At 49.6% G+C, this 12,050-nt stretch overlaps 1 protein-coding gene and 1 non-coding gene across 2 annotated transcripts in view; both read left to right on the top strand.

The window, feature by feature from the left end:
* PRKCA (protein kinase C alpha) overlaps positions 1-10,939 on the top strand; it is a 385,436-nt gene extending 374,497 nt beyond the window's left edge. The window contains exon 17 of the mRNA XM_021678425.1: positions 10,701-10,939. Coding sequence (XP_021534100.1) covers positions 10,701-10,865 — 165 coding nt within the window. The 3' untranslated portion in view covers positions 10,866-10,939. The remainder of the gene's footprint in view (positions 1-10,700) is intronic.
* LOC123326839 lies at positions 6,131-6,238 on the top strand. Its single transcript, XR_006541369.1, has one exon. It is a non-coding gene; the product is annotated as a U6 spliceosomal RNA (small nuclear RNA).
* Positions 10,940-12,050: the final 1,111 nt, after the last annotated feature.

The raw sequence follows: 12,050 nt of genomic DNA, 5'->3' as shown, positions 1-12,050 counted from the left end.
TTTGTTGAGACTCCTCCCATGTGACCTGCATTTTTTCCGTTAATTTCACAAACACTATGCACCAGGCCCTGTTCTTTACAAATTGGCTCATTTAACCCTCTCAACAATGCTGCTCAGTGGGTCAACTAAGGCACAGAGAGGCTGAGTATCTTGCCTGAAGACACGCAGCTGGTAGGTGGTGTTCTGGCCCTGGGATCTGTGTCCTTACCCCATGACACCCATCGCTCCATCTCAGTGACTGCCGTCTGCCCGGCTTCTGACTGTTGGTGGCAACCAGCGTTGGCCTTTCTTAACGTTTCTATCTCTAGAGGTAAACTGAGAGCCTTTAAGACATCGGGCTCCTCACTCACGCCACCTGCCACTTCACGGTGCTTCCCGGGGAGTCCGCTTTCCCCCAGATCCCATCTCTGGGGGCCAGTGGACCGTGCCTTCCAGCTCGGCCGCCGTCTCTGGGTGGTGCCCATGCTGCCCCTGCCCCCGAGGCCACAGCGAGAGCAGTTCTGGCCCACGGTCTGTTTGAGAAGCACCCACACCGGTCTCCCCCAGCAGGTGCTTATGAGCAGGCAAAAGGGACCCTCCCGGGGCGGCTGAGTGCCTGGCCGGTCGGCACAAGCTTTGCTCTTAGAGCAGTAACCTCCCATCAGATATGCAAATATGCTTATGTGTCCTCTACTGAAAGAATAAAACTGCTGGTGGGGAGACCACTTCTACTCTTCCAAGGTATTCTTAGCACCAACTGAAAAAAAAACTAAAATGAATCAGGCCAGTTGACTCCCTCCTGAATCATCATGTGCAGCAGGACCCTTGTATGTCTGCACCCCACCTTCCCTCAGCCGGTCCCCGACTCAGGGGGTTTTCACAGGATCCTTCCCATCAGTGTACAAAGCCTGGTTTGGAGGAGGGCTGGGGGCGTGAAGGCAGTGATAACACTGCAGACAGTCTCAGAACATTCTATTAGGGATTTTCTTCTTCCCCTGTCCTATTTACCCTTCTTAAAATATGAAAGGCACACAGTAGCCTCTTAGAGCTCAGTTTCTGTAGAGGACCAGCAGTGATAACGCGCTGACCCTGCTTTAGGTGTGAAGCAAAATACAGGTACTTGTCAGTCACTTTCCAGAAAGGGACGAGATGGAACAAAGTCAACCATAGGACACCTCTCCTTCTATGTCTCCCCATCTAATCTTCCGAAGAGATTGTTTGCATGCTCACCCACCTTCTGTGGACACCGCGGCCCTAAATTCAGATGTAGTGGAACAAGAGGGTGACTCGGGTGCAGGAGCCCGGAATCTGACTGCGCTGTTCCCCGGGGGCCGTGGAAATCACCGGAAGCCGAGTCCTAACCGCGGCAGGCAGTTGAGCCATGAGCAGCGTCGCGTGCGTGTTTATTTATTCCTGGAGTCCTGCTGTTTGTGTTTTTAGCTGAGCAAGAGCTAGAATGAAACGAAAGAAGAGAGGGCCTCTGCCTCACAGCAGCCGCTGAACTCCCAACACAGAAGCCGGAACCGCGGAGCGCGGCCGGACCGCCGAAGCTTGCGTGCAAAGGGCCTGCTTGGCAAGAGCTGTGGCCAGAGGGAAAGGGGGGAATGTCCCCTGCTCACAGGGAGCCTTCCCAGGCCGGAGCCCATGTTCCGCTGGGAGAAGCTGGAAAACGTACCCACGGGCAGCGGAGGGGACAGCAGGGGACGCAACGCGGTGCCGGGGTCAGGGGCAAGCAGCCGCAGGAGTGAGCGGCAGACTTTCTGTCCCAGGGCCGAAGAGCGTCAAGGGCAGAGAGGTCAACCGGAAAGTTCTGGCCCCCCGGGAGAGCTCGGTGTCCCCCAGTGCCTCCACCACGCCGCCTGCAGAGCAGCAGAGTTTGGCCCCTAATCCCGGCTGAAGGGGGCATCTCCACCGCCTCCTGGACATCATTCTGTCCCCGAGGTGCCACCCTGGAGCGGAGACACCCCACGCCAGGGACAGTCTGGGCAGCGGGAGAGCACGTTTCCAACAGCGCAAAGCAGTTTCGGTCCGGCCGTGACCGAGGTCGCACGAGATACGCCAGTTATCAGTGCAGCCGCCGTTCCAGGGGTTCTGTGATGTTTCCCCGCTTTCTCAGTGAAAAATGTAGCGCTCTGAGCCAGGGCTAATTAAAAAGCCAAAAGAGTGGACAGATAAAATCCAGAGCTGAGTATTGTTCCATGGGCAGTTCTGTCGTTTCAAAGGGAAGACGGAGCAATACGTCCTCGCCGTCACCTGCCGCCAGAGGCTTGGACCCGCATGGGCGCCGAACCCCTCCCGGGGAGCACCTCCCCTCTGAGCGGAGCCCAGAGCCCTGGCTGGCGAAGCTGGTCTGCCTTGGAGAAGTTTGCTCGAGGCTTTTTCAGCAGGTGCCATGAGTCCATTTCCCTGAGATTCAGCGGCTGAGAGGACCATTTCCTCCCGGCGCCCAGGAAATCAAGCCTTTGGTCCTTGCAAATGCCAGCAGGAAGGCTTCAAGCACCCCCAGCTATCTGCAGGGTGCTTCTGGAGATCACGTATGTGCTCGTCAGCTCTGGAGTCTCCTCTTGGCTTTATTTTTTAATTTGCTTTTGGAGCTCCAATGAAAGCGGACTCCAAAATCACGAGCTTCCTTGAGAGAGTAGAGGTAAGTCCCAGAGCTTATCCAGAGGAACCAGGGTTCCCATTGTGTCCTGTCTTTTTTTCTTTTTCTTTTTTTTTTTAATTTTCCTGCCTCCCAAGTGACATCACTGAAGCTAGACCAGAGGGCCACAGAAAATGTGAAATTCCACTGCCAAAGACATTTCGTGATGCACAAATCCATCAGGAGGCTCCGCACAGAATTTTCCACCTCACGGTGATGGTGAGGTCAGGCCCTGCGGTGCAACCACGGCCTGGATTCGGTTTGGAGTCACTCACAACGGAAAGTGGAGAGAGGAGAGTGGCCAGCGTCAGGTGTGTGGGACTGTGGCCGTCTCCCCTGACGGTGGCGAGTCTGGAGGCTCAGAGGTGCACATCCCAGACACAAGTGGCAGCCCCAAGAAGAGCCCGCAGGAAGCGAGAACCAGCCCCCAGGCAGCCCGTGGTGGGGGAGTCCAGTCCTGGCAGAGCCATGTCCCCAAAAGGCTGCCAAGTGCAATTGTGAAGGGGAGGATGGTTTTCTAGAAGATGGGGCAATCACTTATGTACTGGTTGATTATGTAAAACAAAACAAAAACAAAAACAGCTGTGTTATGGTCTCCTGGAGAGGAGCTCTCTCTCTCTCTCATAACTCTCTCTCCTTCTTTATGGAAAAAAAAGCACACAGCGAGCTGGTTTCCTTTTTCTCTCAAAGAAAACACAACAGTGGAAGAGCCTCTGTTCCACAGACCAAGGACCTCAGCTCAGCATTTGGCTAATGTTCTGAACAACAAACCTGAGTCTTCAAAGAGGCTTATTAATGTTCAGAAGATTCCATGTCATAAAGTACCTTTTTTTTAATTATTATTTTTAAGGTTAAGGAAGATGGCACTCCTGAAAAGGTTGATGTTCAGTTGCTGAGGGAGGAATGTGAGGGGCCGAGCTGCCTCCCTCAGCATCAGGTACATAGGAGGTTTCCGTGGAAAAAGATGGCACAGCCAAGCCCACTTGACCCTGCATCTTGAGAACCCAGGGAGGGAAGGAGAGCTCATTCTTTCTGCTTTGCCTGAAAAATCAAAGGCTGAGTATGCCCTTCGAGGCACACATGAGCCTAAGACTCTGATCCAGTGTCGCTTTGAATTTTGTAGGCTTTTACCCTGATTTACTATTCATGTGAATAAGATGCCTGAGAACAGCCTTCAAGTTCCCATTCATCCTGCCCATAATAAATAACAGTTTATACAAACATCAGAAGTGGAAAGTTAATTGGTTTTTTTCCTTTTTTGAATTCTATCCATTGGCACCAAAGAGCAGAATAACTAGTTCACAGGCAAGCCAAAAACCTTCACGATACTTAAGTGGTTATTAGAGAGAGAGAGATTAATCTATAAAGTTAACACCGCAACATATATTCCTGAGTTGATAAATGAGCAGAGCACTCTGGAAATAGGCTTATCTGTCACAGGGAGCCTTTCTGGGGAAATTACTGTCCTCATTTTATCAAAAAGAGAGGGGGGAAGAAATAACTTTTATCAGGACATTGTCATCCTTGCGGCAAGAGCCAGAGAGAACAGGAACAGTGGGTACAAGTGCCACGGTGGTGAGATTGCATGGTCAAGTTCATTTTCCCAGTCACCCCGAAATTCTTTACAGGTGTATCTCAGGGAGGCTGCGGGTTTGGTTCCAGACGGCCACGACGAAGTGCATGCCGCAGTAAAGCGAGGCAATGAATTTGGGGGTGTCCCGATGCATCTAAAAGTTATGTTTACACTATCCTGTAGTCTACTAAGTGTGCACTAGCATTATATCTTAAAAAAAAAAAAAAGGCCTTCACCTTCATTTAAAAATACTTTGTTGCTAAAAAATGCTAACCATCATCTGAGCTTTAGCGAGTTCTATTGATCACAGATCACCCTAACAAATATAATAATGAAGATGTTTGAAATATTGTGAGAATTACCAAAACGTGGCCTAGAGACAGGAAGTGAGCAAATGCAGTTGGAAAAAATAGTGCCATTGGACTTGCTTGATCCCAGATTGCCACAGACTTCCGATTTATAAAAAACACAGGGTCTGCGGAGTGCAGTAAAGCAAAAGGCATTTCGCAGTGTCATTAGCTTGTCTAGAAAGTTTGATGCTGGTGTAATTATCAAACTCAGTGCAGTGTGCCTTTTTAATTTTTGAAAAAATTTAATTTTGAAATAACATCTAATTTCAGTGTTGCAGAAGAGTTGCAAAAATAACATAAGGAATTGCTACATTCGCTTTACCCAGATTCCCTAAATGTTAACATTTTAGCACATTTGCTTTATCAGTTTTTCTCTACATCGCTGTGTGCCTGTGTGCAGACACACACACAGGCGGGGTTTCGTTGTTGTTGTTGTTGTTTTTGAACCAATTGAATGTAAGTTGCAAAGGTGATGCCTCTTTACACCTACCTGTTCCGTGTGTCTTGCCTCAAACCAAGGACATCTCGTGGTACTTCTCTTCTTAAGAATCACTCTGAAAAGGTCATTCTACAGAGCGGCGGCCATCCAGGTAGAAGGAGGAGGGTCCTGGAGCGCTGGTCTGAGTGTTCAGTGCCGTAGGCAGCCTTGGGCTGCAGGTAATCGTCCTCTTGGGTAGCAGGTAGGTTCATTCTCTTGGCCGTTCAGTGGTGCCAGGAACTGACAAAAGTGAGAGATTCTCAAGACTCAGGGCACTCCACCAACATGTGAACACTAACCAACCTTTGGAGACTGGAGTCTGCCACCTCATGGTGTACTCGGGTGTGATCTGTGCATTTAAACCAGCGTAAGCCAGCTTCTACTTGGTTGATGAGAGGCAAGAAGTCTGCCTATTCTTTGACAACTACTCTCCCAAATGCTCTTCTTTAAAAAAAATTAAAAAAAAAAAAAGTATTTATTTATTTATTTGAGAGAGAGAGAGAGCACAAGCAAGGGGAGTGGGAGAGGGAGAAGCAGACTCCCCACTGAGCAGGGAGCCCGATGTGGGACTCGATCCCAGAACCCTGGGATCATGACCTGAGCCAAAGGCAGATGCTTCACCAACTGAACCACCCAGGTGCCCCGAATGCTCTTCTGCTTGAAAGAGAAATGGGAAGATATGAGACATTTAAAATAATAATCAAGATAAATAAGTAGCTCTGTTGCAAGCCTCAGGGAGCTTCAGTGGTGAGGGACAAGGTACGAGCACAGCCCATGTGCCTAACGGCGTGTGAACTGACAGGCTCCCGCTGTCTGAAGTGAAGGTCTCCAACACCGATGGTCATTACACCAACTTGTTTTGGAAAAGGAGCCTTGAATCCTCCAAAGCTGGCCATCAGTATAAAGACAGACCAAATGGAGTGCATGTTTCTATTACATAGAATACAGCCCGGGATGAGCCAGGACCGTTCCCTCCTAGACACGTGGCTCTGACACCTACAAGAATCCACTTGGTTAATGTGTGGCTTGTAGCCTGAGTCTGTCAACAAACCCATCAATAGAACCAGCTCGCTCTGGACCAGCACTGGCCCTTTCGGAGGTGTCCCCTAGTGCTCGCTTCGGCAACACATATACTAAAATTGGAATGATCCGGAGAAGATTTAGCATGGCCCCTGCACAAGGATGACACGCAGATTCCTGAGATATGCTCCGAGGCAAGAGATCAGTGAACAGTGTTTAATTTTGTTTGAGAAACGAAAACCTGTCTCAGTCTCTCATCACAGGTAGTGTTGGCAGGAGGTGAAGGAGGTCCTAATCCCTTTTTAAAAAGTCATTATTAAAATACTAGCTCTGTGTGGTGAGATAGGTAAGCAAGTAAAGATGGATACAAAATGACAAGATGTTATCTCCCCCACCCCAACCACTGGTCCCGCTATTTGCTCTCTCTTCTGTAAGCTTCTGGAAAGCCGTGAGCATGTGTGATCAGACCCACAGCGAGGTTGTAGCATGTGTTCCATAGTTCACCTTGCACCTTTCACCTGGCAATATATCTGGGAGACGTTTCCACGTGAGACCATGTGGGTCTGTGGCATCCGTTACATGGGCCATTTTGATTCTAAAGTTCCCAGGACCGGCACTGACTCTTTTCCAAATACTCTCCTCTGTCCGTTCTTATTCTCCAGACTTTCTGTACCAAAATGCACTGGCTGCAGTGGGCATCCAGGCCTTCGGTGAGCACATTTCCAGATCCTTGAGTGACTAAGTGGGCAAACTAACCCCATTTTGTAACCCTAAGCGTGTGCTCCTGCTTGTGTTGGGTCATGCACGGAAGACCATTCCCTAAGCATGCTGATCTTAGAAAGGGCTGCTGCCTGGAGCCTTAGGCCCCTCACTGGATGGTCCCATGGTGTGGACATGACCTCCCAAGAGGCTCAAGGCAGAATATTCCCGTTCATTTCTGCTGCTGGTTATTGAGCTAAATGAAGTCAGTGCACAACCGCTAGTCAGAAAGCCGTGCACAGATGTCAGCAGGGTTCCTACTAACACTGCACTAGGACCACCACACAGTGGGACTGAAATACGGGGTCCCCTGAGATGAAGCAGGTCCTGCTACATCTGGCAATAGCCAGAGACATTTCCCACCTCTATAAGTTTCCTTTCTCCTTCATCTTGCAACACGCCTTTACTCTCACTTGGTTCCACGCTCTGCCTGCTCCTCTGGGTTTGGTTTGGTTTTGCTTTGTAATGGCAATGTTTTCGAGCTACTCATACTCACCCTAATTCCCATACCAGTGACCATGGGGTTATATTCTACATGACTGAGACACCAAGGTAAAGGACAGGATTGAGACCAACACATGTATTGTGCATTCTCGGTGGCCTCTCCCAGGTAAGAACCATGAGAAGCCGACTTGCGCGGGGCAGGCTGTCTCTCCCCCACAGCCCTTAGACAGGGTGTGCAGGGTGGCGAGTGGACCGTGTGCTGCCCAGGGCCCTGGATGGGGAGCGCTGTGATCCCAAAGTCCACCTGGAGTCTGCATCTTCCTATGTTTTGTCCCATCTTTACCATGCCTGATTTCTCCTAGGTTCATTTTATTAATTGATGAGTTTACCAAATGGGTAGGAATGTCAAAACAACAAAGGACGTATGTCCTGAATCCAGAGCTAAGTAAGGCAGGTAGATTATTAATAGTGTTCATTCATCCCTCACATGTTAATCCCATGCCTTTTACATGCTGGGTATGCGTTATGCCTTAGGTCGTATCATGCCTGATCGTTTAGAAGGGATTGCACACATTCTCAGTCCTTTGATCCCCACAGTAGCCTTGGAAGTTGGACGTTCACATCCCCATTTTATCTTTACAAAGAGGTGCGGTGAGTTTCCAAAGGCTGTACCCTGGACTTTTGACCTCTGATGGGTCCTTCTCCCCACTGTACCTCCCATTTTCCCTCGGGTGTCTGCTCTCAGGGAGTACCAGAGGAACTTTTCTGGGCTTACACACTGGCCCAGCCAGGTTTGGGCTGCCCCCTGCTGCCCTCCTCTCTTCCATCTTTGTCCCACACCAGTTATGTGGTGCTTTGCATCCCAGATGGCAAAAGCCTCCCTTGGTGACAGGTGTGGGTGGCCTTTGTATGTGAAGAAAGTGTATGCCCCGCCAAGGGGTTTTGCTCTCAAGTAGCAAATGCTGCCTGCAGCTGCAGGTGGCCTAGAGCTCTGAAGCCATGGCCAACCCAAGCCTGCCTGTTGTCCCACACTGTGGTGGAGGCTGCCCTCCTGGTGGCCATGGTAATAACCTTCTTGAATCATCCTGGAGGAAGGTTGAGAGGATGTCTGGAGTCTGGCCAGCCTCATTCTTCACCCCCACCATCGCTCACTCACTCACTCACTCACAGGTACCACCCGGTGCCCCCTGAACCCTTCAGTCTCTGTGTCTCTTCTTGCTCCCTCTCACATCCAAGATGGCGCCCGAGTCCCACTGCCCACAAGACGATTATTATGAGTAAGGTTGGCCCACAGACAGCAGGAAGAATCTTTTCTATGTTTAAAATATAACAGCTTGTTGAAAGCTTTATCTTGTCCCTTCACTTCAGTGAATCGGTTTTAAGAAAGGCTTTCCTTTGCTGGAATGTGATTTCTCTCTCCTTAGGATCAGGGAACATTCCAGAGCAAGTTAGAGTGGGAAGGAAAAGGAAGAGACTTCTGGTAGTGAGCAGTTCTGAGACCAGCAGTCCTCCTCCCGTGCGGTGTGATCGGCTTGGACTGGCCTGGTCTCTGCGAGCCCCCTTAGTCTGGGCCGGCAGCCCGCACAGCACAAGGCCTGAAGCAGCGAGGGTTCTGCCCCGTGTGTTACCACATTTAGCTTCACAAGCTGTGGCAGCCTTTAAGAGTAACCCTCCCCAGGACAGCAGTTTTAGAATTTCATGTCCTTGAGCATCCAGCCCCATCCCCAGGCTTCTCGGTGCTGATGTGTATGTGGTCCCCTTTTTAGATCTCGGGGACTCTTCTTCTAGTTTTTTGTTGATTCATTTGGCAGTTAAGCCATGGCTTTTGGAACTTCCCATTAGAAGATGATCTGTGAATGCCCTCAAGATGGTACCCAAAGAAAAGGTCAGACCTGTGCCAGAACAGTTCAACAAATCTAGGGTTAGATGGTTGGAGACACATTTTGCCTTGGCTCATCTTCCTCTTCCTTTTAGAGACTTCGCCTTTTACTTTTCCCAGAAGTTCCTTCTTGCTCATCTTTGCATGTTTAGTGAATAGCAAAAGAAATGCAAATGATCTCTTTCTAAGGGAGCAAATGTCCCAGCCTCTGGGAGCACCTACAGTGCACTTGAAGTGCACTTGAAATCTTCCAGGCCCTGGGCATTGATCAACCAAGTTCCCAAAGGACATCCTCCTCAAATACAACTGCACCATCTCACTTGCGGGAGGCAGGGCCCGCATGACGAGCAGGGCCAATAGGATGGCCTCCATAGAGAGGCTGTCAGGGCCCCGTACAATCCCCTGGTATGGACTCTCCCTGATTAGGAGTGGGTGGTCGCTCATGAAAATGAAGGCACCCCCAGAAAGGGAAGCTGTCAGTTATGAAAGACCTTCCTTTTGAACTCACCACGTGCCTTAGGAGTAGGGTGGGAAAAGCCTAGTGAAGCTAGATTCTCAAGGAAACCTTCTAGAAGATGGGAAAGATGTAAAAGAGGAAGTGGGAATACGGTCTGTGAGACTAAACTGGCCTTACAAAAATAACAGCAATCCTTGTGCTCTCACTGCATGCTGGGGTCTATGCGAGACACTGCACCCTTAACCCTCATAGCAGCCCAGGGAGGGGGCATGGGTCTTCTGCCCCCTTTACACTCGAGGGAGTGGGATGGACCCCCTCGCCCCCCCCCTTTACAGTGTACCTAGAGCCATCCTCTGTTAAAGATCCAGGGATGCCTGGGTGGACCCAGAGGAGAGGAATATCTAAGATTGGAGACTGCTCTCCCTTGCTCGGGGCACCCAAGCAAAACCCCTCCAGCCTGAGACCACCTGCGAGGGAACTCCGTATCGACCTGCCAGTGACCAGATAGATCTAGATATGCTGAAGCCCAGCCGGGCCCCAGGGTGAATATCCCAACCTTACCACCACCCCTACTTCAATATTGGTACCCAAAGGAAGATTAGTGACTGAGGTTTTTAGAACTTTCCAGTTGCAAGAATAACGCAGCTTTTACTTTATTACAATTATGGTTGCAAAGAACCACATGTGGGACAGAAATCTCAACCTCTCAGTTCAGAGGTCGCTGTCTGCATTCGCACCCAACATCCTGGCCTTCCAACATGGACCGTGACTGGTGGCCCCGTGAGTGTGGCATCATGCCCGTAGCCCGCTTGCTCTGTGAGGTGGAAGTGACATAAAACAGGCTGTGTCCTTGCTGCTGCCTTTACTATCAGCAGTGCCTCTCCACGGAGGGGTTCGGTTCCAAGGGCAATTGAGGGTTTACAACCGAGTGACTTTGCGTTATTGTTTGCTGTGGCTGGCTTTGGAATCCAGTAGGTGTGCAGATTCTCCAGAATTCTTCCTGCCTCGACCTGTCCCAATTTCCCCGGGCCACGCTCTTCCCTGCAGAGCCCTCTCAGAGCTGCCCCCTGTGCTTTGCAATGATTACTAACCTTTCATTCTTTTTCTCTCTTCTCCGCAGTGTGGCAAAGGTGCAGAAAACTTTGACAAGTTCTTCACGCGAGGGCAGCCTGTCTTAACACCACCTGATCAGCTGGTCATTGCTAACATAGACCAGTCTGATTTCGAGGGGTTCTCGTATGTCAACCCCCAATTTGTGCACCCCATCTTGCAGAGCGCAGTATGAAACTCACCACTGAGAACCAACGCCTCCCCAGCCCCCAGCCCCCCAACAGTGGGAAGTGATCCTTAACCCTAAAATTTTAAGGCCATGGCCTTTTCTCTTGTTCCAGATGGGGGGGGGCCTGAAAATTTTAGGGTTATTAGTCCAAATGTGAGTAACTGTTTAGGGTCTCTCTCTTACAACCAAGAACATTATCTTAGTGGAAGATGGTATAATGTACAGTGTCCAGTTTAATTATGTAGAAGTCATATCTGCCTGTAGGTTAACCCTTCCTAGAAAGCAAACAAACTCTCCCCCTTTTTTGGTACGATTTGATATATTTTCCTTATCCCTCTGTCAATTTCCACCATTGGGATCCCCCAACCAGAGATGTTAAAATGAACCTGACCCGGGGCCAGTGACTCTCCCCCTGAGACATCTTTGGAACAAAAGAACGGGGAGCCCAGTATGTGAGCCAGGTGGGGGGTGCGGGAGGCTTTGAAATACCCACTGCTTCTGTTCTCTGCCTCAGTGGAAACAGTCCCTAGAATTCAAGAGGCCGAGATGAATCATGTCCCCACCAGTGAGTCATTTGCAAGCTCACTGTTACCAGACGTTGACAGTCTTAACCCAGTCACGGTCCAGTGATTACTGGTCTTCAAAAAGAGAGTGAACCTCAGATGAACGTTGGGTGAACCTGTCAACTCCCCTATTTGGTTGATAATTATCTTAATACTTGCATTTCTTTTTAAGAGGCCAAATCTTCTAAGGACTTTGCTAAATGAGCATGTGAAATCATTTCAGATCAAGGATAAACCAGTGTGTATGTGTGTTCATTTTAATCTCTGGGAGATTATTCTGTGATCCAGGGTGCCATCAGCAATCATGCCACTACTCACGAGTGTTGTTAGCCAACCCCCACCCTCCAACCAATATTTTGCTACCTACTTCCTCAGAAGCTGAAGTGTACGCCCCATCCCCTTTTGTACTTATTTATTTACTAGGCTGCGGTGTTGTTCATGAGAGTACGGTGTACAGTAACTTAACAGAGTGTTAACTATAGCATAAGTCTCCATTGATCGATTTTCCTCCCATGTCCAGCCCTTGACATCCGCTAAGAGATGAAAACCAATACAGTTTGGGTCCCCATTTCCAGTTCATGTTGAATGACACACCTGAAGCTGTAGAATCAGGAAAACCTGGATGCAC

The sequence above is a fragment of the Neomonachus schauinslandi genome, chromosome 15 (genome assembly GCF_002201575.2).
Source record: "Neomonachus schauinslandi chromosome 15, ASM220157v2, whole genome shotgun sequence".
Taxonomy (NCBI): Eukaryota; Metazoa; Chordata; class Mammalia; order Carnivora; family Phocidae; genus Neomonachus; species Neomonachus schauinslandi.
The sequence above is the reverse complement of the archived record's forward strand: the minus strand, read 5'-3'. Positions and strand labels throughout refer to the sequence as shown.